At 44.6% G+C, this 27,995-nt stretch overlaps 2 protein-coding genes across 3 annotated transcripts; one reads left to right on the forward strand and one right to left on the reverse strand.

Annotated features, from left to right (window-relative positions):
• Positions 1 to 819: 819 nt before the first annotated feature.
• ccdc17 (coiled-coil domain containing 17) lies at positions 820 to 6,841 on the reverse strand. The gene is made up of 13 exons (XM_049018558.1): positions 6,505 to 6,841; positions 5,360 to 5,506; positions 4,940 to 5,069; positions 4,710 to 4,863; positions 4,463 to 4,591; positions 4,163 to 4,311; positions 3,961 to 4,086; positions 3,643 to 3,779; positions 3,394 to 3,479; positions 3,039 to 3,254; positions 2,728 to 2,950; positions 2,402 to 2,512; positions 820 to 1,217 (listed from the first exon to the last, which is right to left on the reverse strand). Exons 1-13 carry the CDS (start codon positions 6,634 to 6,636, stop codon positions 1,080 to 1,082), a joined length of 1,878 nt encoding a protein of 625 aa, XP_048874515.1. The 5' UTR covers positions 6,637 to 6,841; the 3' UTR covers positions 820 to 1,079.
• Positions 6,842 to 8,642: 1,801 nt separating this feature from the next.
• On the forward strand, positions 8,643 to 26,604 carry smad2 (SMAD family member 2). 2 transcript variants are annotated; one of them, XM_049019584.1, is made up of 11 exons: positions 8,643 to 9,170; positions 10,766 to 11,224; positions 21,481 to 21,570; positions 22,031 to 22,224; positions 22,316 to 22,450; positions 22,695 to 22,769; positions 23,079 to 23,132; positions 23,403 to 23,615; positions 24,416 to 24,553; positions 24,653 to 24,797; positions 24,877 to 26,604. In XM_049019584.1, exons 2-11 carry the CDS (start codon positions 10,974 to 10,976, stop codon positions 24,998 to 25,000), a joined length of 1,419 nt encoding a protein of 472 aa, XP_048875541.1. In that variant the 5' UTR covers positions 8,643 to 9,170; positions 10,766 to 10,973; the 3' UTR covers positions 25,001 to 26,604. The 2 variants fall into 2 exon arrangements, with proteins under 2 accessions (XP_048875541.1, XP_048875542.1); XM_049019585.1 differs by lacking the exon at positions 21,481 to 21,570.
• The last annotated feature ends 1,391 nt before the right edge of the window (positions 26,605 to 27,995 follow it).

The following is a 27,995-nucleotide window of genomic DNA, read 5'->3' on the forward strand; positions in this document are numbered from 1 at the left end:
CAATACACTGTGTTTTTAATGTATCGGTTTCCATTATTGCACCTTAAAACTACTTAAAAGTGTTTATAAACAAAATATACTTTTCATTAATTCATCAATCCAAAATATCTATTTGTAACAGTCTGAGAATCCTACTGGCTTTTCCATATGACCTTAGGACACGGATTAGCAGATTACAATTTAGATAGGAAGTTCGTCCTTGGTTAGAGACTTAGGCCATACATCCCGAGAAGTTGTTGGACTGGGGGAGACCAGAATAGCTGGATCAAAAACTCAAGAAGACACACAGAGAGCACTGGGGATGAATTCAGACTTTTAGTCATGGAACTGAGGTGTTTTCAGATGTCCAGCTGGTGAATTTTAAAACCTTCCTGTTTGCATGTTTGTGTGGAAAGTGTAGTAAAGCAGTACCTTTTCTCTTGTAAAGCTGGTCACCTGTGTCAGAGTTACTAAAGCATTATGGGTAATATAGTAATTTTATTTCTCTGGTACAATACCTTTTATTTTCATTATCACATGTATTCTAGAAGGTTCCAAATCATGTCCATAACAAGACCAGACTACACCTCCTTTTATATGTTTAAATTAAAAGATATAATAGAAAATGCCCTGTTAGCAGCCATTAGTCGCCATTTCTTGGTCGGTGTCATTTCTACGCTTGTCCGCCCACAAAACCAAACCTCATAAGAGGCTGCTGAGTGCCCAATCACTTTTAAATAGCCGCATTCACAATAAGTGTACATATATACGTTTCGGTTTACACAGAGAACAGCTCATACAGGCTGCCGGTGCACTTATAGTTACTACAGATGCAGTTCCTTTTAACTGAAAGCATTTAGAGTTTAATCATGTAACTATTTTGCACTTTAGTTAATACAATTCCAGCACTTAATTAAAAAGTGAGTATATATGAAAATGTACAGTTCTTGTGCTCGTCGACACTGTAAGTGGATCATAATAACAGCAACTCCTTCATGCTTGTTACTTGCATACTGGATTTCACTGAGAAGATCAGAGGCTGCTTTAGCAGGAAACCTCATATATTCTCTGCAGGTTTTTTTCTGTCGGCCCAGCACTGGTCACTCCAGCTCCTCCGTCGGCCCAGGTGGCGTAAAGGGGTTTAGCGTCTGGGTGCATGCTGGGAACCTGGGCTGGCCACATGAGAACTGGGAAGAGCGGAGCGAATCCCGAGCAGCACGCCAGGTTCCTCCAGTCACCTGTATTAGGAGGAAAGGAGATACCTACCAACATCTGGAATGCTAATGAGCACAGTGGTGTCCAGAGGAGTTCGGAGTGTTCTCCCTGATTGCATTAAAACAGTGGTTATCAGTTCTGCTCCTGGATACCACCTGTGTATGCTACATTATAGTTTGAACCAAGGTCTTAATTAATCTCAGTCTTCATTACATTCATTTCATAACTAAAACCCAGAGTTGGGTAATTCGGGTGCAGAGAGTAAAATTCCAAACCGGGATTTTGTTTCAACCAACCAGTTGAGTACTCTGTGATTGTGACTCTCTATGAGCAACTGGTTGGTTGAAACAAAATCTTGGTCTGGACTTTTATTCTCTGTACCTGAATTACCCAACTCTGCTAAAACCGCAATAAACTATTGGGATTTTTAATCTTTCCAGTGCTGCAAAACTGAATTTCTGACAGCTATAAATAAATCATGACAGGCAAATGTGTTTCTCTGTCCTGTAAAATTAATAGACTTTGTTGTTTATTATTTCAGCTAATGCATATACTGTATTACAATGACTGCTTAGGCTACTCAACCATCCATCCATCTAAGTACATATTCTGGTCAGGGTCGTGGGGGTTAATCAATCAGTTGGTTTTAATCAGCTGGTTTGATTAATCTGGTCCATGAAACCAAATGTTTAATTTGTTTGAACAAAAAATCTATCTAATTAAGTTTTATATTTTAAAAAAAATTATTAAAGGGAACAGATTTTATGAGGACAAAATAGTCTCCATATTGCTTCACTACTGGCTTGCAGGTATTCCTCCCCAAATTTAAAAGCTGATTTAACACACTACAAAGCTCCCCACTACACCTCAGATTTAATTGTCAATTCATTTAATCACCAACTGAAGCAAACTAATTTACTAGAAGCTCAGCTGGGAGAAAAACCACTAAATGCACGGAGTCAGTGATCAAGGTTAAGAACATCAAAGCTGGTTTTACATCCCTTCAAACTGCTATACCACCCGTTACTGTGACAACAGGAGGCGTTTCCCTGGCAGCCATATCACCAGCAGTAACTGGCAGTGGATATTAGGCCCATCCAGTGTGGGCTGATTTGATTTTACTAGGTTTGATTTTATCATTTATACTTGCTTAGCCTGAGAATTGTCCTGAAACAGAAAGGCAATACAGTGAGGTCAGGGTACCCACCGGCAAAGGATATTTATATAGCCTCCAATTGCTGTGGCTGATGGGGGCAGAATTCTGTACCTCTGTATCCCGGCTATTTACTATCCTCAAGTAGAGCTCAGTATTGTCCAGCTACAAGGAAAGATGAGTCACAACAATTCAAACACTCATTTCTGAGCAGTACCAAGCCCTAATTCACTGATGCAGCTTTGGTCATTTCCAGGGTGTCAAATGGGCCAATCAGCTTTGTTGGATCCCTGTCAGATCCATGTCAAATCATCTGTGACTGTGAATGGTTGTGGATTGTGAAACTCTAGAAGGAGCAATTAAGAACGGCATGGAGTTACCTGTGGAACAGCATTCAAGTCCACCGTGGTCACAGACGGCCTGACTGGGAGGACGCGGACTGGCACCTTCCACTTTCCGCTAATCAAATGGTTTTGAGCGTCAAACACATCAACCTTGACCCAACCCCTGGAAAGCAGCCCCGTGACCTGCTGTCCATACGGGTCACATCCTTCGGAGGCCTGTAGCTCGAGTACCAGAGAGACCCCCATGGATGGAAAGACTCTATGGGGAGGGGAGAAGATCGGTGGGTACGAAATACAGACAGGGTTATAGTTTAGTTAAAAACAACACAGATTCAGCCCCTACTCACCTGGGTACGGCCTGCTTGGCAGCAATGGTGGCCAGGCTTCCTCTGCTGTGTTGGGGGGCATGAGGAGATAGGCTGGCCGGCTCGCAGTAGACAACGGGCAGTGGTGAAGAGGCGCCAATCTCTTGATCTCTGTCGTTCAGCTTTACCAGTAAGCGGCACACTCGGTACGAGGGGCAGAGTCCCAGCAGAAAGTCGTAGAACACCACGAAGCCTGCTCTGTATGGGATTCAACATGGAGACCTTTCTAGAGTAATCCAAGCTAAGCGCCCCAGCAGAACTCCTCTTTTATTGTTGATCATCATGCTCTCTGCTGTTCATGAATAAAACAGCAGCCACGCGTAGCTGGTAAGCTTACATTGGATCATATGGGACAGACTCCAAGCCGTCGGAGAAGTCCATAAAGTTCCTCCCAAGGGCTGGAGAACCTGATCGGACATCATCCTGAAAAACAATATACTAACCAGACATCTCTCATAGTAAGAATATACTTGCAATAGTTTTAATCTTTCATTTTTTTTCAATTTTAAATGTTTTCGCAGGACCATAATAATGATGGTAAACCAGTGGCCAAGTCTGCATCTGGCCCCTTTCCAGGGATTTGTACCAGCGGTGGGAGTGGTGAATGGTGCAGAGGTCTTGCATATGCTCTCACTCTCCTCCTCATATGGTTGATCTCAATCTCCTGCTTCAGCAAGTCCATGTCAGTCTGCATCGCCTTCATCTTCTGCTCGGTGGGGTGACCTGCATTGGTAGAAGAGGAAACAGGAAGAGACAAATAACAGTGACATCACCTGGAGCACTGCTGCCTTCCATGCAACAGTGGTCACCTTCAGTGCAATCCAGGATCATATGCATCACTTCTTGTGGACTATATGGACTACATGATTTTGCCAGAGACAGGTTTCATCGCAGTCGGTCATACTGAGGAGCCTGGAATCCCTCCACCTCTTCCGCTGAGATCTCATGATCTCCTCCTCCAGGCGCCGGTTCTGTAGCTCCGTGGCGATGAGGTCTCTGTTCAGTTGAAGCTTGTCTGTGTGCCGCGCCCCTGCATATCGAAGCAGAAACATGATCGGGCGTCCAGACAATAGACCACATTAGAGGGTCCCCAGAGAGTCACTCACGTTTACTTCTCTCCATGTAATAGGGGCGAGCGTGAGTCTGCATCTCCTGATGCAATTCCACTTCCAGGGCCTCCTTTAGCAAATCCTGTAGCTGGACTAAGATGAGATGGTCACTTCCCCCACTCTGCAAGTATGACAGCTGCAGGGCACTGCAAAACACGGGGGAAGGAATCTCAGACAGGTCACATTTAGTACCTTTTTTTACAAAAAAGGTAGAAACACAATACATTAACTGCACACGTGAGTATAAATTCCTGGTAGTGGAACTTCTTACCCGGACAAAAGAAATGCACAACACACCTGATTTCTGAAGACAGCGTTCCATCACCCTGAGCAACCTTGTAGCTGTGAAAGCGGACTGAGTCTTTCTCTTTTGTCTTGGCGGAAAAGAGGAGAGACTCGCTCTGTCTGCTGTTTGGTTTGACTCTCCTGTGTGTGAAATGGCTCAGAAATCACCCTCAGGGCCCATCAGTACGACGAAAGATTCTCATGAAAGATTCATTTAACCGCAGGACAATGTACAAATCAGTTTCCAGACCCAACTCACACTGATTCCATCTGGACCTGCTGCAGCTGCTCCATGAGTGCCTCTAGAAGGATTGTGTTTCTCTGCTCCTGTACCTGCAGTTTGGACAGCATCTTCTCCACATGAGATGTGCTCCTCGTCTGGGCTGCCAGCTCCTGCATCCTCAGGTCAATGTCTGCAGCAGCGACCAAACACCAGCAGTGTGATTCGAGAAAGAGCGGAACTGTTGTGAATGTGACTGTCATGCTTACCTCTCCTCCGTGCTTCCAGCTGCCTGTTCTCATTTTCCAAGTCCACTGCTCGTTTCCCGTGAAGCTCAGCAAGTTCCCTCGCTCGTGCTTCCCTCTCCTGTGTCTGCAGAGCTTTGGATCTGGAGTCCATCTACAGAAAATGCAAAATGGGGAAGATCCAACACCTTAAAACTCACTGCTGCTGAGAAGAAGATGTAAGATCACCCAACTCTGTGGCCATTGCATTAACACCCACGATACAACAGATATTTTTTTGACATTCCTGAGATATGAAACTATTCTAAAAATTGCACTGCAATACAAGAACCAGGCTTATGACCCAAAGACTGCAAATTGAAGTCCTTCCTGATGATCCCTTGATGGGATTTACTTATTTAATCATTCTAGTCCGTTGAAAGATGCAGCGTAATATTGACACACCAGCATGCCTGTGTCTGTGGGTTCACTGCTGGGTTTCATGGTATCAGTTAGGTCCGTGGCCTTGGCCTTTACATGAGGTTCTCCAAGGTCGAATAGCTTCTCCTTCCTCTCCTGGTGCCTCCTCCTGTAGTCCCTCAGTCTCTGCACCTGGAGGAAACACAGCTTGCCGTTGCGAGTGTGAATTCCGCTGGGATGCAGGGATGCTCAGATCGACTCACATAAATAGCCTCAGAAATAGTAAGCACTTTTGTATCAAAAACAAAGTGTTCTATATTCAGTGTGCTTGTAGTGATGATGGACTGTCAGAGTGGTGACCACTTATAATCATGTCATTAGTTTTTTTTGACAGATACAGTTACTTATTATCCTGAGACAGCACTACAAAACCCATCACAGCTCAACTGTCTCCCAATTTAGGTTACATTCGTGCAGTTTTCTTGCTGGCAGTCTCGGATACCACACATGTCTCTTACAAGCCAATATTAATCTTTTCTTAAGACACAAGAATTACATATGCTGTATATCGATCAACTAAGCCAGCTCCTTCTAAAAGATATTTATTCTCAGCTCTACAACTCCAACTATTCTATTTCTATATATTAGCCTTGAAACACACCCTTTGACCTGTTCTTGTTTCTCTTTTGTATTTATTCTCTCTAGATTTACTGTTATAATTAACGCAATTAACAGATAAAATATATATTTCCAATCTGAATGTGCTAATAAAATGACAAGAAATAATGATTTGTGTCTGTAGAGTGTTTGTGTTTGTAAAATATGGTAAGCGCACTTAAACTGCTGTTTTGCAACCGTTTCTTTTTAAGTTTCACATCGTGCTTTGAAAACAAATTGTACAGACTAACAATTTTCCACGTGTAGTAACGTTTCTTTCACTGCAAATTAATATAGGCCTAGTCGAGTAAAAAGTAAAAATAATCGCCTTCGTTGAGACAAATTAATGAAATTATTAAAATAGCTCTTATCTGCCAGCGTTACATTTCATAGATTAAAACCATCTGTACTTGGCTCCACAGGGGAAAAAATAATTCATCATAATGCACTATAATTCCAACTTGTCCTAAGTAATGTTTGATTGACATAGCACATTTATATTCAATAATTTGCTGGACTGCGGTTTACTATACCATGCCTGCAGAGTTTTCGGTCTGATCGACTTTCCTGGTGCTTTCTCCAATGCAGAACTTCTCGATGTGTTTTTCCAGTAAAGGCAAAGAGGAGAATTTCATATTGCATTTGACGCATCTGGTTAAATCCATAACGTCAAATTAAGCGTTTTGGCGTAATAAATCTTCCGTTCAGAGCATTCTTGATAAATTTCTGGTATTGCTTTAATCACCACGACGATGATTTAAGAAGGGAACCCCTTCTGCTTGCATGCCTGACGTTTTTTTTTACGAGCAAGAATCAATGGATGTTTTCTCTGGTGACTTAATGTGCGCTTTCAGAGTGCGCTTGACAACCGTCTACACAAAGCTCCGGAGAGTGTGGTTGGAAACGGAGGCGTATCTGCACTCCGGTAACAGCAGGTTAGGCACAGGGGAGACGCTTACCGTCCGCCGTGTTAGTGAACTTACTGTATACAAGTTATTTTAGTAGGTGAGTATACTTACCATAAATTTTAAGCTGAATGGGAACAAAAGGTGTATATGTGTTTACATTTATTTTATTTAGCAGACAGGGTCGAATGTAGAATTTGAAAAACTGACAACGGAACCCCGCAGTGGGGGGTACGTGTCGTCAGTCACATTATTGATATCATCCCCTTCATAAGCTATTCTATTTTTTTATTCAGGTGAATATTTAGCTCCCAATTTTATTTTTAGCTCTTAAAAAAACCCGCTTTGGCCCTGTTAGACATTTTTTATCCAAAGCGACTAGTGAGGCAAATAGCATATATTACAAACATACGGCTGTCGAGTAATCGACTAGACATAGGTACGCCTATGTTGACCTTCTGATGGATGTCCAGTTACAAATGTAAATAGTATAGAAGCAAGACCTACACAACATTTTTCAACAAAGCAAGGAACAGATGGGTCTGTGTATGAGCAATACACCAGCAATTCCATGGAGAAATTTTCAGTTACCTGCTCTGCTACGGGCTGGCCCCCCATCCTGGGTTATTCCCTGCCTAGGACCCCCCCCCCCCCCCCCCCCTCCGTGACCCAGTAGGATAAGCGGTTTGGAAAATGGATGGATGGAATTTTCAGTTACCATTATGATGAACAGTTACCCAAAAATTACTTGAATTACTTGCAAAAGGGCCTGGATTCCTGGTGGTCAGATGCAGAGTGTCTTCATGGTCAGCACTCACTGTATATACCAAGGGGCTGGATGGCCAGCTGGTGCTCAACTTGCACTGTACATGCACCCGGAGGCCCCTGATGGTTACTTTGTGCTGTTTATGCTGAGGGGCCCAGGGGCCCTGATGGTTAATTTGCATGGCATGTGCCAAAGGGCCCAGGAGCCCTGGTGGTCAGCTCTTACTGTACTTGCAGAGGTCTCTGGTATTTAAATCACATTGTATATGAGAGTCATGTGACTCATGGCCACTAGTGATCTGAGGCCCCTCCAGGCCTGAATTGTTGTCAGTCCAGCTGTCAACAACATCTGCGTATTAATGTTAATGTATTGAAACTGATCATTTGTAAATGTACTGTTTCAAATAATTTGAGGGTAATTGGGAGTTGTGGGATTAGATTCGTAGTTTATTTTGTATAAGCATTTACACTTAATCAAAATGTAATTTCAGGGTTTGGAGCTTTGCAGGATAAGTATATTGAAGAGCTACACTTTGAGTTTGTGCCTGGTAACAGCAAAAAATAATTTTCATTTCACCTGAAACTGCTCAGAGAAGTGTCAGCTTACAGGCCATGGGGGTTATATTGATATTTATCCCATTAGTTTACAGTTTTTCTTTTTGAAAAACCTTTAAGCCTGAATTTTAGCACTATTTCCTTTTGCTGCCTGGCGGAAGCACACTCTCATCCCATTACATTGTTTTGAGAACGCCGGTATTTCTCCCCCATCTCCCTCAGGAGCGATATGACATCATCCGACAGACAGCGGCGTCCACAAACCGGACACAGCCATTGGCACCACCCAGTCACTGTGACACAACAGCCAATTAGCCGCGCAGATAGACGCCACCTACGTCCGGCCTGCTCGCAAAGAAAAATGATTGACAACGCGTCAAGCCAATGCACGGCAAGGAAATCCGTTCGGTTCAACCAATAGCAAGGCGGAAGGCAGGACCGAGCGCAGGAAAGGTTCGCGTCAATAGCAGCTAAGTTAGGTTTACTGCTGTATGAGGGGGGCGAATATTTTCGAGTGTATCGGGAGGTTGGGGAAAGAAAGTATTTTTCCATAAAAAACTATTGAAAAGAGAAAGGGGGGAATTTAGTTTTTCTTGAGGATACAAACCCATATTATTCACACAACGTGTGTTTGGGGTGAATATTTGCAGGGTGGTGAAAAGCAAGACGGGTTTTCAGACATGCTGTAGAGCTGGTCAGTGGACTGGCCGGCCGCTCCTCAGCGCTGATAACTGACCAGCCGACGTTATTCGTTGGTTTTCAGTTATCGTGAGCTTCTCAAAACGGGGGGCAGCTGGCGGAGTGGCCTAACTACGGCCGGCTCTGTTAAACGCGTCGCGCCCCCCTCCAGTTCCCGGAGGCTGCCTTGTGGGTGGTAGTGTGTTTATGTCCCTGGTTTGTTTCGTGTTAGTCTGAGAGGTGGCCGCGGAAACCGGACCTGAATCACAACCCGAACTGAGCCGTTTCCTTGCGAGGTGAGTGTTTTGATTTTTTTCTTGCACTCGCCCCCAGTTCCTCTGTTTGTGTGTGTTTGGTGCTGTTTGGGATCGGGTTGGCCTGGTTTGGGTAAGAATAGCTGGGTCCGTAGTATCTGGCTGATCTGGACTAAACGGACAGAGGCTTGTGTGGCAGGACGGCGGGCCCGTCCACCCGTTTCCGTTCCCTTTATCTACTCCAGGGACAGGCGATTGAACCGTTTTTTTTCGCTTTGTTATTGTTTTTAGTCGATTTCACGTTTTAATTACATGACTGGCAGATACATTGAAGTTTCCCTATAGGCGTATGCTCGGTATCAGGGCAGGATGGATGGAGGCGGGGGCACGTTATCGGGAGATACTCGCTGGATAGTCATCCAATCCGGTTACCTCGGTAGTTGATGAAAGGTCCGTTTAACCTGCATGGGTATTGCTCGAATACCTTCGCTGCGGATCGAAAATTAATGGGTGGCCATTAAACTGATGTCAGCTCCGATAGCTGCTTCTGACCCTCGGCTGGGTCTCTGTTTTCAGCACCACGCGTCCTATGTATTGTCGAACCTCTCATTTTCGTTAATGACGGATAATTAACATGCAGACGCCCCCTAGTCCTTGGCGTATTTTATGATTTCGCCGTAAACTTTGAACGCTCCTGCGTTACTGTGGCAAGAACTCTAAGTAGACGATGCTCAGAATCGGCTGCGAACGTAAGCCGCCCGCAAGTTATGGGAAATCGGATTTTCCGTAATGTGCACGGTTTAGCAGCCAGGCCGCTTTGAGCGAAAGCTCGTTGATGCGCTGCTACTTCGATTGATTTAAAATACGCTGATGGAAATGCCGGCTTTTAGAGATCTGCACACGCGAAACCTCTCAGCATTTCACTGTGCCGGTAGCATCAGTGGGTCCGTCTCTGTCTGGCGGCAGTTTGGATTAACTTTTAATAGCAGCAACCTCTCTGATCACTGCCTGAACATGCCTAACTGCCTGACTTTGTCATTTGACTTCGCTCAGGTCGCCTCTTCAGGACCAGGCGTCAGGCCAACGGGACTAGGCGACATACTAGATCTCCTGTAAAAGTGTCTCTGTACCTAATCCCTGTCACTCCCGTAACTCCTTATGTAATGTGATTGTCCATTAAACAATCCTTTAAGGCAATTGTAGTACATTCTCAGGTACAGCCTCGTTATGAGCCTCGTTTTGATTATTGACTGAAATGTTAATTCTTTGTGTGCAAAGAAACACTCGTTTCCAGCACTATCTGCACATAATGTTCATGCTTTTGAAGTATAGAGCAATTCTGCTGACCTGGCATGAGGTAATTAATGCTAGTCCTTGAAATTTAGTTTACAATACAGGCAACATGTTCACCAGTTTAATCTGCAGACCAGTTCTTGTTTCCAGATGCGATCTGGCTGCATTTTTTTCTGTTCTGTGATGTGATAAACTGCTGGGCCTGTTGAGACTCAAGTAACAATACAATGCTATCATTAAAGGGTTGGTTTTAAGGAAGGGCAGGGCTTTTGTATGATTACGGGGGAGGACAGGAACAAAGTTGTAATCTCTGAAAGTGTTTTTTTTTCTTCTTTTCCTGTCAGCCTTGCTTTCCCAGGTACCCGCAGTGACGCCTCCCATCCTCTTTCTGGCCTGCCTCTGTTCCTATAGTTACTAGTGTGCAAACGGCAAGAATTTGCTGGACTGGATATTGAGGAGTGTGTCCACTCCAGTCCGACTGGCTCCCCTCTGAGTGTGCCTGTGCCTTGTCTATACCCGGGGAAGGAGGAGGTGCACACCTGAACCCTGGACATGTCCTCCATCCTGCCTTTCACCCCACCTGTGGTGAAGCGACTTCTGGGCTGGAAGAAGTCAGCGGGTGGCTCGGGTGGGGGAGCTGGTGGCGGCAGCGGGGGGGGCGAACAGAATGGCCAGGAGGAGAAGTGGTGTGAGAAGGCGGTGAAGAGCCTAGTGAAGAAGCTGAAGAAGACGGGCCAGCTGGACGAGCTGGAGAAAGCCATCACCACGCAGAACAGCAACACCAAGTGTGTCACCATCCCCAGGTAGGCCGTGCCTGCTCTCACCCGGGCCTCATCCTGTTTGGTTACTGGTTTCTTTTCTCCTCCTAATCTCTTTCAGGCAAATTAAGATGGGCCAGCAGTGAGGCTGAGTTGATGAAACCAATCCATTTCAGTCTCGATGAATCCTTCAGTCTGTCTTTTGCCCACTCGTTAATTAGATAAACGCTGGCATTAAGTTTCACTTCCTGCTTGCTGCTAGAGCAAGTAAGGCGATCTCTATGTGAAGGAATCAGTGTGGGGAGAAGATGGCCGTGTTTCAGGACTGTTATCCAGAGTCTGGAATCGTCGTGCGGCGGTAGTGTCGTTTTCCCTCTGCATGCCTTGTGCATATGAAAGGCTTGATATTGAGCAGTTCAGTGTAGGGCTTTTGGTCTGCCTGTCTTGTATTATCGTCGACCTCTTTGTTAATACTGGAGTGTGTTCATTGGCAGTGTGTTCTTGCGTTATTCACTTTTTGGCTGGTTGTCTGTTTTATTAGTCTGTTTCAGGGTGGTGGTGTGCATTTTGATTTTGGAAATGGTTATTTCTGACAGGTCTGTGTCCTTCAATGTGTGTCACTGGCTTTCCCATTTTTCCCGTTGATTGTTGAGTGATGCCTCCACTCCCCCACCCATACATTCCCACCAGTGGGCAACACTGCAAGGTGACTTTATGAGCACTGCTCAGTTTCTACTCTCCTGACCTGCACAGGGCAGGAGAAAACCCTGGCCGTCATAAGGAACCTCTTCCCGACAGTTTTTTTTTTATTATTAAAACATGCTGCCAAGAGTATAGCACAGAGGATAAGCCGGGTTATGGTTTTTGTTTGGGAAGGGGGCTTAAATGCAACGACTTGTGGCTTGGCGTCCAGTGTAGTTTAAAAATAAATATGGGAAAAGGCAACAGCAGTGAAACTGCAGTTTGCTGAACAGACCCACTGCCAGATCTTACTTTTACAGTCCCCTGCCCCATTGGCAGGCTTTAATGTGCCCCTTTGTTGAAAACTGTACTGATATAGCATGTTTAACCCCTTTTCATTCAGAGGTTTTCCTGTCTTATTTCGGTTCTCTGGATGGTGCAGATGCAGAGGTACTATAATGAAATGGTAATGATTTTGAAGCATCCCCTCTGAAGATTTATTTTATTGCTGGATGAAGAAGCATTCAGGAGGGCAGCATGTCTGTGGTGTTTGGTCCTTGTTGTCTTGCTTGAGGGACAGGATTTGTGCCCAGAAGGTTTAAACTCCCGACAGACAGGGTGCTTGTTTCAGCTGAATGGCTTCAGTAACAATATCAAATTGAAAAAATGGATAAATGTTAAATCTGGAAGCTTGGGATGCACTTGAGTGCTAACTTGAGTCATGTGACTGTTTGCATGTTGCCTTGTTTGTTGTGTACTACTTTGTTGATTTGAAATTCATTATTTTTAATAGACTTATTGGAGAGAGAGAATAAGCTTGCCTTTCCTGAGCCTGGTTTGGTTTGAGAGGAAGGTTGCTTTCGAAGGCTTACCTAGCTGTCTGGCAACAGTTTCAGCATTTACCTGGCACTGGATATCGTTTGGTGACCAGTTTGATTTGGTATGTTGATGAGGTTTTTTTGTCTCCCTGTCTTGTCACCCTCTACATCACTGTGAATTAAGGTGCCACCTCAGAATGATTGCAGTCCATCAAATGTTAACTTCTGCTGAGCAGACCGCTCTGCTCCTGCACCAGGCTACCGTGTGGGCTGATGTGCGTGTTGTCTTTGAAATTGTCTGAGGGCTGTTTTCTTTTTGACTTTGGTGTGTTTACCCGGCAATAGGAGTGCTAAATGCAGAGTCTTCCGACTTCCGTTCTGTGTTAGCGCTACTTGTGAAATGAGAGTGGAAAGGAACACAGATTAGTTTTTTGGAGTTATCTTTGAATCTTGCACCACGGGTCTGCCATTCTTCAGCCCCTGAGATAGACGTATGATTGCAGTAGGAATGCGGTGTGGTCAATGCCTGTCTCGTCTGCAGCGATGTCCTAGGTGTTGTGTATACCCTTAAAGAGATGTTTAGACATGAGGTGGCATGTTGAATATGCCTATCTTCAAATCACACCTGAAGTGACGAAGGTGTCTTAGCTCCTTAGTTGTGCCATGATTGAAAATAATTATTCATCCATTCCATTTCCAAAAACCAGTTATCTGAAATGAGCAGGGCCATATGACCTCAAATTAGTATCATGTTTAAGTGAACAATTTACCTGGATTATGATTAATGCACATTTATTTTTTTTGGTTTTTTTTCCCCTCATGTTTCACTGAACAATCACTTGAAAACGTCATGAAAAATGTAACATTTTTGTTTTAATGTAAAAAGCAAGTTCTCTAAAAAAGTAGAAAATAAGTAGTTCGTATTTCTTGCAAACAAAATTAATTACAGTGGAAAAAGTCTAGTGTCATCAAGCCTGTCTGGGTGAAATTGATCACCGTAATATCGTTTATAACAATTTTTTTTCTCTTTCTTTATGCCTCAGGCAGATTACCATCTAATTGATATTTGTATATTTATTTTTTGCATGTTTCGATAATAAAATGGAGTGTCACTACTTAATTTCAAAAGACAGTACAGCTGTTTCATATATTTTTCAAATTACAGTACTGTACAAGTTACCTACTGAACTGTGTGGAATTCAAGTACGCTTTAATACAGTACAGTGCTGTACATAAAATATAGCTTATTGTAGTTTCACTGCTGCATCTCGCTGGCTCAGTATTTGTAGTTTATCATAATCTTTGAGTCTGTATTTGTAACTGAGAGAAAATGACTTTCTTTTTCCTGTCATGTTTTCTACGAACACAGCAGTTAGCTAGCCGGAAGCAGTTGGATTACCACAAGGCAAAGTAGGCAAGTGGGGGAAAAAAATTAATGTAATTTTAGTTTCTTCCATATGTTGTGTATACAACGACCCAAAACGAACGCTATACATGGACTACTTGATTACTATAAGTGAATTATTGAAACAGTATTTGTGCAGGAATGATTCTAACCCAAGCTTTTTGATTCACTATAACCATGATCGCTATAAATGGTTTCCACTGTATTTTAAATATTGTTAGTGTTGAAACCGATTGGTGGTATTACCTTTGGTAGCAGAAACAGTTTTTCCACAGTGTTACATTTGACTTCTTTTTTTTTTTTTTTGTTCAGTGTCGTCTTCACTAAAGTCACAATGTGTCCGAATGAGGGACACAGGATTTTTCTTTGGTGCAAGCTGCTGAAGTTGCTCGGTCGGCTTCGTGTTTGAGTTCTCCATGTTGCTACCATGTCACTGTCTGGATGGGGCGGAGTCACGTGACAACACACACAGTAGTGTTTTTTGAAGGGGACAGTATATAAATACACACAACAAGGGCTTGGTTATGTTGGTTAGAAGTTCTGAATGTCGGTGTGGTTAATGTGATTAATTTTCTATTAATTTCCCAGCCCTAGATCTGAGTCTGACCTGTGCTTCCTGACAGGATGTACCATATTACAGTCATTACTCAATGGAGTCTAGCTCTTCCTCAGTCTTGCATATTTAGAGTGTCCCTAAAGCCTAACTCGTATTTCATTTTTCTGCATGCTGTTAGTCCATGTTCAGCCTCGTATGCAGACTCTTGTGTAAGGACATTTCTCCATGGTCGTGCTTGGCACGTGCAGTAATGATATTCCATCAGACCAGCAGAGGGCAGATATTTTGCAAGAAACATGAGTGCAAGCAGTGTAGTGAGATGGGTAAACTTTTATGAGCAGTTTTGAAGTTGTTACTAGGCTTGGGTGGTACTACAGTATAATATTTCGCTCCCTAAAAAATCTCTTTGCAGGCCTGGATTCACAGCCCCCACTGTCTTCACATTGTGACTTGGGCACTGCTCTAGAATACATGTAAATAGTTATTCCTGACTGCAGGGCATGAACAGTGTCTGTGGTAAATGGTTAGTCACAGAAAACTTTATTGCCCCCTTCAGATTTTTCTGGCACCAGAGGCTTGACGCTGATACTGGGCAACAAAGGCTGTACCGTTCAGTTACCACCTATGCAGTGGCTAGAAAGCAGTTAATGGGGGCATGTTTGTATGAAGGGTCTATTTTAGTTCATGCTTCTACTTGTACACTGTTGTCTGAACACAGGACTTTGATCTTTTTTTCTGAATTTGATACCAGTTAAAGCTACTCTCTGTTGCTCCCAGCCTTAGTCCTATAGAAGGTAGAATGTTGAAAGTCTAATTTTCCATTCCATTAAATTCCATTAATGTTTTTTTTTTTTTTTTTTGTGGTAATCTGTTTAGATGTCTTTTGGATTGTGTTGAATATTGAAGGTGCCTTAACTGTACCTTAGGGTTATTACATATCAGATCACAGTTTTGGGCCTCATTGTCATGGATTTTAACAAAATTTGGCCTGTTGATTTAGTCACATGAGTAACTCAGGAAACTGAAATTGGGCGTGTCAGGGATCAATATTGAGGGAGATTTATGCAAACAAGTTAATTTTTGGGGGGGGGGGGCAAGGGGGGGGGGTGCTATAACATTGACTGTCTACATTTACCTTAATGTAAGCTGCACAGAAGTGGTCCTTATATTGTTTGAAAGGTATTGTCCAGCTCTGTAGATTGAATAAATATGACATCCCCATATGAATAATTACAAATTTAATAACTGTTAAATTAAATTAAGAATAAATATTAAATATTAAATTAAATAAATACATTTAAATATTAAAAAGGAAATAACTAAAGGCCAAATTTTTTGGAGATGTTCATGACATAATGATCTAACTTTAGTAAAATAATCAGTTTTGATATAGGTTTTTTGGCTATTAACTTACATTGTACTTATCATATGTGGATGTATATTGTTTGTTCAATCTATAGAGCTGGACAATAGCTTAAAAGCAATATAAGGATCACTTCTGTGCAGCTTATATTAAGGTAAATATAGCCAGTCAAAGTCATAGCCACCCCCCCCCCCCCCCTAAAAAAAAAGCTAAAACTTTGTTCACTTAAATCTCCCTGAATATTGATCCCAGACTCGCCCAATTTCAGTTTCATGAGTTACTCATGTGACCAAATCAGCAAATTTAATTTAAATCTGTGACGATGGGATCCGAAAGTGGGATGATTTGACTTGGAATGACCCCTTAGTAGTTTGAGTTTGGTTCACTGTTTAGTCAAAACCAATCATTTTTTTCCTTCAGTACATTGGAGTATGAAGTAAAGATTAATAGTTGCTGGTGTTTTGCTGTCAGTGTGATATTTGCCAGTTTGAAATTGTGAGATTTCAGGCTTGAAGCGAAGCAGCAACTAAGCTGAATGCGACACGCTAATAGTGCTTGTCAATAATTAGCTTTTACTTAGATTGGTTTTATACGGCTTAAGTTCAGGCTCTCCTCTTCCCTTGCGTTGGCTTTAGGGCCATTACACTGACCTTAGCATCGTAATTGTTTAATAATATCAGTAGGCCCTTGAATGTTACACCTTATTTTGTATTAAACCTGAACTTAACATCACTGTTAACAGCTGTTTGCTTTGTTGAAGGAACAAAGGCCACATTACTGAGCTTAGCTCAGTTTTCAGTATGTGTGTCTTCTGATTTATTAAGGGTTTTTATGCATTAGATTAGCGCTAAAGTGGCGTTTTGATAGCCAGGCAGCTAATGCTTCTGCAGTAGACTTAAGTGTGTTGACTGCAGTACTTTGATTTTATTCCTTGTAATATCAGGTTTAATAAAGTGCCGTGCTAATTTTTACTTCCATTGCTCAGGGAATATGTCTTGTTGGCTCAGCTTCTTGGCTTTGAGTGACAGACTTTATTGTTCTATTAAGTTCAAACTGAAGTGTTCCTGATTAATTTAATGATTTTTCAAGTCTTGCTGTTCTTGATACAGCTTTTGTAACACATATTTGGTCCATGATACAAGCTGCACAGGGCACAGTATAATCTATTGCTCCTCTGGTATCGAGTCTCAGAGAGGGACCAGTTCCTGGAAAAGGTCAGTAGCTTTCCGTGCTGCATGTTATGTGGTGGCTGAAAGCTCTGCCCAGATGCAACTCTCCTTGTGGAACATTTCGATGGGGGGAGGGGAGTTAAGCCAGGAAGTGGATACCATGATATCAAGCAGTGGGCAGAACTGACCAGAGTTCTACACAGCAGCCGGGCCTGTGTGGCCTCGGCTGGGCCAGGTGGAATAGAGCGGGTTCAGGGGACGGGACTGTGGTCTCGGCTGGGCCAGGTGGAATGGGGCAGATTTAGGAGGCCGGTTTAGGACTCGGGACTGTGGTCTCGGCTGGGCCTTTGAACAGCCCTCCGCTTAGTTCTTGGTGATATCCGTTTAATTGCAGAGGTGAGAAACCCCTTCAACTCAAGATCCAGAAAGGTGAAGGTTGGAAATACAAGTTTTTCTATTATTATTTATTTAATGTGGAAACATTGGTCTCTGAAGCATTTCTCAGTTTGGAGACAAATGATAAACATCCCTGCTGAATAAGCAGAATCAGCCACCGGGAAGCTGCTCAATGGATCTGCCCTCTGTCAGTGGGTGACCAGTAGGCATGTGGCGCACTTCCCCTTCCTGTGGGCCATGTCACCATCTGAAGCTCCCGCTTTCACTTCTGCTGTGTGTTTTTAGTAGGTTTGTGGTCATCTGGCTTCCCTGAATGGCTATTGTGTAGTTATTGTATCTTGCTGTGACAGCAGTGGACCCTGTGTTATTAAATTTGTTAGGTTAAAACAAGTGGATTAAATGAAGTCTTACTAATCTTTCCATTATGATTAAATAAATTGTTAGAAGTAATCAGTGGTGGATTTTTTTTAATTATTTCTCTGTGCTTTTGCCTTATTTTTTATATATATATATAAATGTAATCAAAAGCTCATGGAAATGGAAGGAGTAATCAAGTAAAGGGCTGATTTAATGTGAATTAGCTTTGCTAATCGTCAAATTAAGCAGAATGAGTCAATGCTATAAATTTCATTCTGTGTCCAACTACTATAGTGTGTTTGCATTCCTCTGAAATAATTCCTAAGCCAATTATCAATGATAACTTTGCTGGACTATACATGTTTTTATAAGCATATGATAAGCTGGTAGATAAGACATCAACATTAGGGCATCTCTCTTGGTTAAAGATGCCAAAAAGGGCATGTAATTAAAAAAAAGTGACAATCTCACTTATAGTGAGTGAGTGTGGGAAAGCATGCTGTCGCAGGTATGTTTCTTACACTTGCTGTTAGGAATCTGTTACTGCTCCCTTTATCTCTTAGGTAGCACTCAGTGTGAAGATCCATATGTTACTCTATGGGTCTTAAACTGCTGGTCTATGAGGTACAGATGCACATGTTTGTGTGCATGTGTCTCTATGCATGCATGGTAAGCTTTCAGGGTTCTTAGGCTATTTTCTTCCTGTCTTTTCTTGCCAAATCAGTATGTTTCTGCTACTTTTCCTTTCCTTATCTGCATGCCTGCTGGAGTTTGCCTTGGTCCACAGGGTCGTCCAGTAGGAATCCCCCCCAGCCGCCCCCCGCCTCACGCCTCTGTGTCAACTTTGTTTCCTGAATCTGTAATTGGATTGATTGTGCAGGAAGCTTCTAAATGCAGCCCAGGCTGCATTGTTTCCACGAGTCCTTCCTCTTTCAACTTGATCACTCATACTCTGTCTCTGCTGATGGTGGCAGTTCTGCAGCCTCTTCCTGGGTTGCAACATGTACCAGCGCTCAGTGCTTTAATTGAAAGCATTTTGGGTGGTTTGTCTCGGATGGGTTATTTTTGAAGCATTTCCAATATGTGACTATTGCCCAAAGTCTATGGTAGCAGCCTTAGTCCTTTAAAAATGTCCAAAAGTTTCAACATTAATTGACGGTCATGTAGTTTTAAGCATTACCTATTTCAGTCTTTGCAGTGTTTTTGGGAAAGTTTAAAGTCAGTCTTGCATATGTGCAAGAATTGCAAGATCTTTGACCTGTTTTAGGGGAGAGTGACTGTGGCCTTTGACTGCATGGACATATCACACCCATACCTGGAGAGGATGGTGTCAAGTTCCTGGCTGATGACCTGGGTGTCGTAACCTTGTGATTGGCCATTTGAGTCCTTCAGAGCATGGAGTGGATCATGTTCCAGACCAACATGTGAACCGGTGTTCACTGAAGCAGTCTGTGGCCATGGTAACGCCACTTTAGATGTAAATGGGTACAATCCAGAAAGTGGGTGTACATGTGGTTTTACTGCAGATGTAATAAAAGGAGCTTGATGCTATATGCTGCAGTCATTGAGTTATCCATTAGACCTCTCCCTCCCTGCTATAATGGAGTCGCTCTTTAGCTTGACAACACTTGTAAGTTAAAAATCTGCTCCTTTTGGTGTCGACCTATCACTGGCTTGACTGACACAGGTTACTGCCCTGCAGTTTATGGGGTTCTTTTCAGTTAGTTTGAAGTTACTTGCATTCTTCTGTCTTCTGTCAGACTGTGTTTTGATTTTATCCCAGCTCAGGTTTTAGTTGTTTAAAATAAAGCAGAATGAGTATTACTGTAATTGGGTGACTTAGTCATGAAGATTGTCTTTGGTCCTTAGGAGGATTTTATTGAGTTATCTTCCATGTTGTGTGCATTTTTAGCATGGTACCTGCTAATATGTTAAATTGTTTTTCTGTTTGAGCTTCAGCTTTAATATGTGAATCTATTTGTATCCTTTTTGATTGAAAATTTTACCCATGTTATAACCACGCTGCAGCAATAAAGAAGTTAATATTGCTGAGAGAAACTTACCTTTATTAAATCAAATGTTTGGGTTTTTTAAACAAGGATTTCAGAATGGTAGGGAGTGAAGAGCTTGAGGTGTTATTGGAAATTGGTGGGGTGGTTAGACATTTCCCATCTCTGAGCAGCTAATTGACAAATGGGTTATCTATGGTTCAGGTATTGTAGCACATGTGGAGCAGTATGTGGTGTTTGGTGTCCTGGGCCTTCAGGGGTCAGGTTCATGGCCCCACCTGAATGTGTCATGGTTCAGTCCCCTTTCAGAGAAGGAGCAGGACCCCATTCCTGATACCAAGTGTGACCTTTTCATGCCATTTTTTTAAATGTTCCCATGATTCTCACGCATTTCATGTTTATTTGTCCAGAATGTCTCCCGTTGTGCGTCTGCCAACATTTTTTGATGTTTAACCTAAGGCCTTTTCATACATGGTTTGTTTTAAGTTGAACTCTTTACAAAATAAGATCTCCTTTGATACATGATGAGAATTAAAAGGCCATGGCCCTCAGGTTCATGTGATCCTTCTATAACTATGAGTTAGCTGAAGCTGCCTTGGCAGCCAGTAGCTCTCTGCTGTTTGATTGGCCATTGGAACCAGTCCAATCAAGTCCAATGGCCAATCAAGTTTGGTCAAGATTCATGCTAATCTGATTGAAATAGCAGGGAAATTGAGAACTTGTGCGTTGTCTGTGACTTTACAGTAAATGTTTGGCTTTTGTACTGGGTTGTAAATGGGGAACCCAGATCTTTTGGGTTTTGTTGACCTGCATTGTTGGTTATTGTAAAGTGTTGGCTCTGATATGTCTTGCGTGATTTAGATTGTACTAAATAGTTTTCCTGTTACTGTGGAATCAGCCCTATAGATCTGAAGTATGTAGCTGTCAGACATGTAGGATTGAGGTCCCCCCTCCTCCCCAAAATGAAATGGCACAGGTCATGGCCTTTAATGTAAAGGAATGGCCCAAATGAAGCTTTTACATTTACTGTCACAGATCTGATTGGTTCTGCTGCCAAAACTAAATGAACAGAACTGATTCTGAATCAGAGCAAGCCAGGTATGAGAAGGTCCTTAACATTGTCCTGATTCCTTTTGTTTTCTAGCAAATTGAATCCCGTTTCAATGTTACTCAGGGAAATGTGTGAAAACTGTTTGCAGTGCCATTCAGTGTCTCTCCATATAGCTTTTAATGAGTCCTATTTGTACAAAGAAGCCTCCAGTTTGGGAGTCCAGTTCACTCCTGGATCTGCACCATTACAGCTCAGATTTGTATGGCTGGCATCGTCATCTACCTTGGTCACATTTCACTGTCTCGGTTGGTCCATCCAGCTGGTATTTTATTTGAGGACGGCAGCATTATGAAATGCAGGCTCTCATCCCAGTTGCCGCCTCCAATAAAAGATTCCCCCCACCCCATGTTAACTCATCTTGGTATTTCTGAATGAACCATGCCTCATGTTTATTACCATTTTTTCTGTTCTGTCCTCCCTGGTTTCTTGTGCACAGCAATTGCTCTGAAATATGGGGACTGAGTGCACCAAATACAATAGAGCAGTGGGATGCATCAGGCCTTTTCTGCTACACTGACCAGACCAGGTGACTATCCTCTGTCCCGCTCTGATGCCGACACTCGAGGCTCTGTAGACTGTAAGCTGGTTCCATGACGTCCGTGACGGGGGGTCCACTGTGACTGCTCACCTGCACTCCTAGTTTGGTGAATGGAATTGGCGATTTTTGCTTGTTAGATTTCATCTGTCACAGCAGTGGTGCTGTTGATTTTGTGATAATGACACATTTGGGTCTGGGAAGATTATCCTGGAGAGTGGGATCTAGGTTAATTTTAGTCCATCAGCTAATTGTTTAAATGTGTGTGTAGTGTTGATGTTCACAAAGCACATTGCTCTTTGGAAGATGGATACATGTTTGCACTGGGTAGCTGTAAATGGGTCCCTTTGAAAACTGCTCCTTCAGCCCCCCCCCTCTTCCCTTCATCCTGTCTTTTCCCTGGCCGCTGCCTCCTCCATGCCATGGGTGTCCTTACCCCTTCCTGGGTCAGGTCTCTGGACGGCCGGCTGCAGGTGTCCCACCGTAAGGGCCTCCCCCATGTCATCTACTGCCGCCTGTGGCGCTGGCCCGACCTGCACAGCCACCACGAGCTGCGTGCCGTCGAGGCCTGTCAGTACGCCTTCAACCTCAAGAAGGACGAGGTCTGCGTCAATCCCTACCACTACCAGCGGGTGGAGACACCAGGTATGGGGGCATGATGCACCTCAACTTAGATGAGAATTCAGATTGCGTGGTGTGTTCCTTCACTGGGGTTTTGACACTCTTCTTCCTTTAGTGCTCCCGCCGGTCCTGGTGCCGAGGCACACAGAGATCCTGACGGAGCTACCTCCACTGGACGACTACACTCACTCTATACCAGAGAACACAAACTTCCCTGCTGGGATAGAGCCTCCCAACAACTACATACCAGGTGCCCCCCCCATGTTAACTTGTCGACATTCTTTCTGCAAATTAAGGTCCCCCTTCACTTTGCTGCAGAAGTATTTGTAGAGGTGTAAAGTAACACCTGAATGGCTTGTATGAGCTGTGCTCTGGGAGGGACCTTGGCAGGAGGGTTAGGGTCGGGTGATTTTGCAAGTTGTGCAGCTGTCATCGGATGTCTTTTCTAATAGTAAAGTATGGGTGGGATTATTTAGAGATACTCTTCCCAACAGAAACTCCACCCCCCGGATACATCAGTGAGGATGGGGAGACCAGTGACCAGCAGATGAACCAAAGCATGGAGACGGGTACGCCGATCAGGACCATGACATAAATGCCCCATAGTGTCTTTCTGAGGCGCTGCATCAAATACAGTTTCTGGCCGTGGGGCTGCATATCGTCCGCGGGGAGTGAAGGAAATGATGTTCTGCAGATCTTCTGTAAGCCTGTAGACCCCTTATCATAGTTTGTCTTTCCTGGAGCGAGCAGTAAATCTTCAGGCCTGTCGGCCCACCCTGTGGGGCTGCTTGAGTCCCTTGCTGTTCAGCTGCTCGCCTTTCTCCTCATGTCGAGCTTGTTTCTGGATTCAGATGTAAACGCCGCCGTTTCCTCCCCAGGTTCCCCGGCCGAGCTGTCACCGAGCACGCTTTCGCCTGTCAATCACGGCATGGGTAAGGGTGCCCCCCCGTTCCCCGTGGGGATTGATTCTTCCTGGCTTGTGGGGTGTGCCCACAACTGGGTGCTCCTCTGGGATGGATGAAAGAGCTCGGGCTGCTGAGGACGGTGCAGACTAGTGGGTACCAGTAGGCCCCTGCACGTGGTGGGACAGTATTGTGGGTTGTGTTTTGTGTGATTATCCTGTAATGAGTTTTAAAAAGCAGGCCAGAGCAGGACAAGAGGTACATTTGGACTCTTTGGCCTGTCCCTGCCCCCCTCCGCAGACCTCCAGCCGGTGACGTACTCAGAGCCAGCGTTCTGGTGTTCCATCGCCTACTACGAGCTGAACCAGCGCGTGGGCGAGACCTTCCACGCCTCGCAGCCGTCGCTGACGGTGGACGGCTTCACGGACCCCTCCAACTCGGAGCGCTTCTGCCTGGGCCTGCTGTCCAACGTCAACCGCAACGCCACGGTGGAGATGACGCGCAGACACATAGGTACAGACACATAGGTACAGGACACATAGGTACAGACACATAGGTACAGACACATAGGTACAGACACATAGGTACAGACACATAGGTACAGACACATAGGTACAGACACATAGGTACAGACACATAGGTACAGACACATAGGTGCGGCTGCCTGCGATCGGGGCTCCGGCCCCTTCAGAAATTCCTCCCAAAAGGGACGCTGTTAAATACTGATCTGCAATCTCTGTCCCTCGTTGTGCTCGGTGCCCTTTATTCCAAGGAACAGGAGTCTTTACATCCCCTCCCCACCCTGTCACTGACACATTAGTACTCAGCCCCCACAGTGGTACGTGAGTCACTTTCAAAGAGCAGGCCTGGCTTGCTGGTGACTCTGCCCAGCTAGATGCATGTCTCCACAACGCCCAGTCTAAAATGCTCTGAAATCTCCTTTACAGATCTTACACTTGGTGTCCTGTGGCTCTGATGGTTTAAGATGCCATCCGGGTAGCTCCTGACAACTCCCCAGACTGCGTTTGCTGGTTAACGTGGGAATTATTAACCGGTCACTGCTGTAACAGAATCTTATGTGGCTGTGTCAGGGCTCCCAGACTAACCTGCTGGTGGAGGGAGTATGTTGCCGGTTGTGAATCTCATGCCCATCGTGACCATTAAGCGCATAATTCAGCTGGAGATGAATGTTATTGATTGGCTAGGGCAGAAAGGGGGAGGAGTCCAGTGCTGGTTCCACAGTGGATGAGTTTTACCATCACCCTGGAATTAACTCCTATTTGGGGTGAAAGTGACACCGGTGCTCCTGACAGGCAGGGGAGTCAGACTCTACTACATTGGCGGAGAGGTGTTTGCCGAGTGCCTGAGCGACAGCGCCATTTTCGTCCAGAGTCCAAATTGCAACCAGAGGTACGGCTGGCATCCAGCGACTGTTTGCAAGATCCCCCCAGGTGAGCGCGGGTCTGCGAGCTGGAAACGCCGCCCTCTCGGATACTGTCTGACTGACAAATAGCGATTTAATCCCCCCCCCCCCACCCCACTTTATTCAGGATGCAACTTGAAGATATTCAACAACCAGGAGTTTGCTGCCCTCCTGGCCCAGTCGGTGAACCAGGGCTTTGAAGCAGTGTACCAGCTCACCAGGATGTGCACCATCCGCATGAGTTTCGTCAAAGGCTGGGGGGCCGAGTACAGGTGTGTTGGGGGGGCCGACCGCAGCCATTATGTGGCCTTCGACTCGCCTGTGAGAATCTAACCAGCCGCCTGTCCCCAGGCGACAGACAGTGACCAGCACCCCCTGCTGGATCGAGCTGCACCTCAACGGACCTTTGCAGTGGCTGGACAAGGTCCTCACTCAGATGGGCTCCCCTTCTGTCCGCTGTTCCAGTATGTCATAACCCCCCTCCAGCCCAGCCCACTCCACCAGGGACGGCAGCCCCCACGAGGAGGCCAGCCTGAAAACGGCAACTTGAAAGAACAAAGACTCGCTACAGCCCCATGTCTCTCTCTCCCTCCCCCTCTCTCTCTCTCTCACACACTCTCTGGTATAAAAAGAACAGCACTCACTGTGTTGTCAGCTTTTATGCACCTTGTTTTCGTTACTCCCCCCTAAAGCTTGTATATTAAGTGTTTTAGTGGTAGAACTGAAACATGTATCGATGTAGAACCGTGGCTGGTTGGCAGGACCGGCTTGGGACGGCGCCAGGCGTCCGGGCCTTCTTAGGGTCCAGTTCCTTCCTGCTTTGTGTGGGTGACCTTGTAGTAGCTGAACTCCTGACCTCTCTTTCTGACGGGAAGAACCAGAGCCCATGTTTTTGATTTGGTAGTCTTCATTTTTCCGAGTGGAACCTCAAATTCTCCACAGTTTTTCCAGTTGTCCACGTAACAGAACGTTAGCTCTTAAACTGGAGGCATGCAGTTGTTAGCATGCAGGTTCACTCCCTTAATCAGACGGGATATGAGGCTGCGCAGACCCCTCCCTGTGTGTGGCGCTATCACCTGACCCTCCCCTGGCTGTCGGGGAGCCTTCCGAAGGGTCACCCCTTAGCTTCCGTTTTCCTTCCTTTCTGTTTTTCCTTTCAGCTACTTTTTGTATTCTCATGTATTTTTATATATATATATATTTAAAATCTCTATAGCTCACTTCCTTTTTATTAGAATTTAATATTTTTTTAGGCCGCGTCCTATTTATTAAGGAACGAAGCTTGAGAAAAGACCCCCTCCCCCAATGGATGAAGAGCAATGGGGTTATCAGAGGTTCAGCCAAAGTGGCTGGCAGTGTGCACTTGCTCGCAGTGGCGTTTGTAGTCCTCAAGGAGGCGTCTTCCTGTTTGCGAGGCTGTAACCGTGCTGATTGAGCCAGTCTGCACAGAATGCCTCCGACCCAAGCCGTTCGTTTTCCTTTGTTCTTGCTGAGGTTCTGTTGCTCTGATTGTCCCGGGGCGCTTATGTTATTGGTTTGAGAACATTCGGCAGCACACTTGGTGTGTGCGTCTCACTGCGGAGAAGAGAACCCCACACTGAGAGCGCCATGTGAGATGGGAATGCCCCATCATCCAGGCCCCTGTGCTGTCCTCGCTGTGACGGTTGCGACTTCTCTCATCCATGTACTTGTCAGCTTCTCCCGTCTCCTTCCTTTTAAATACACACGTGATTGTACTTCCCAAGTGCAACTAGTGAGTTTGCTTCCCCAAGCAGAGAAGAAAACTGACCTGGCCAGTATTACAGACGGAGATCTGGTCACCAAGGCAGGATGCTCGTCTTGGAGGGTTAGGGTGTGACGAGGGTAGCTAATAGAACTGAAAGTGGACCAGACACATGCATATATGTGTATATAATTTTAATTTTTTTATCTTTTTGGCAAAGCATTTAACTGTTAGAGGCCTGTTTTACCGGCTGGGGAGGGACTGGTAGAACATGTGACCTTTGGATAATAAGCTTTTCAGGTGTGTTGCATATGCAGACTTCATAAGTTCACTAATAAAGGATCTAATTCTCATCACTCTTGCTTTGTTTGGCTGTTTGTCTGTGAGTGAAACATGCTGAACTGTGAGTTTACCCTGGTCTCAGCCTTGAAGCAGTGAACTCAGCTCTGTGCTTCTAGAAGCTTCTAGATGGGACAGCTTGGCCCAGTCTGGTTACGTTTGCATAGTACCTTGACGGATGCTTCTCCTGAGTGGCATCTGTAGCTTAGATTCGCTCACCCATTTTTAAAACCGGGTGTTATTTTTACTTGCGATATTCAGGTTAAGTACCTTCCTGTGCTGTTTACAGCCCCCTGTGCGGTGCAAGGCCCCTGTCTCCTTTCACTATTGTATCTCCATGGCCTCCCTGGACCTGTGCTCAGTTCACCGGGGACAGACTCAATATGTGATGGAAAAACTAGTGTAGCTAGCGGATTTTTAAAATTATTGTTATTTTTGTGCTTGCATGTGAGGTGTAAGGGATTTGCTGTGTTGGCTCCTAGATACACAGCAAGCAGCAGTTCTCCCGGTCGGCCGCCAGAGGGGGACATTGACCTAGAAATGTTATTTAGTGAAATTTCTTAACCGTCAGTCATGAGGTTGACATATTAGCAACTGTCCTTATTTTCAGTTGTGCCTGAAACATTCATCCGAGTGCAATTTATAACTATGCACCGTAGGGTTGTCACCTCAGTCCCGTAAAATCCTGGGCACCCAGTCATTGACCTAAAATATTGCACATAGCAACGCAATTCATGGAGAAATTGATACGGACACTGTTTTGGTGTCTGAACTTCTTTTTTCTTCCGAGGACAGGCGACCAAAATCCGGGATGGTCCCGGAAAATCCTGGACGGGCAGCAACCCTAATGCACCACTCATATTTCTGATACAACACAAGGGCCTTCGGTTACAAAAGATCCTGTTTATTTGAACAATACATTAAACGAAAAATGCCCCCACAACCAAGTCCCGAAGGTGGTCTCGGCAGTGGTTGTCCTCCGTTTGTACGAGTTGAAGATGAGTTTTGCGGAAACATCTTTAATGTTGAGAAGTTTACGCGCACTACCATTCCAGGTGTTAACACCCCCTGTGTGGCTGTGGGCACCTTGTCACGTTTTCCCTCCATAATGGGAGTGCATTTATCGAAGACTTGCCTTCCTTTAGGCTTTTATTCTGCTGTCGGCAGGTGAGTTTTGTACATCGCCAATGAACTACCGTCCGTACTTATATTCCGTAAAGCGCTGGAAAGTTAAGCAGAGGTTTTCGAGAGTGTTACTAAGATGTGACAAGTGCCTTTAAATAAATCCAAGTCCGCATCAACTGTCCTTTGAATGATCTGAAATGAAGGCCGGTCGATATATAAGGATAAGGAGTTAGGTGGTTAGGAGATTCGAGTGCAACTTCCAAGTGACCGACGCTGACAGTAG

This window comes from Brienomyrus brachyistius, chromosome 7 (genome assembly GCF_023856365.1).
Source record: "Brienomyrus brachyistius isolate T26 chromosome 7, BBRACH_0.4, whole genome shotgun sequence".
Classification (NCBI taxonomy): Eukaryota; Metazoa; Chordata; class Actinopteri; order Osteoglossiformes; family Mormyridae; genus Brienomyrus; species Brienomyrus brachyistius.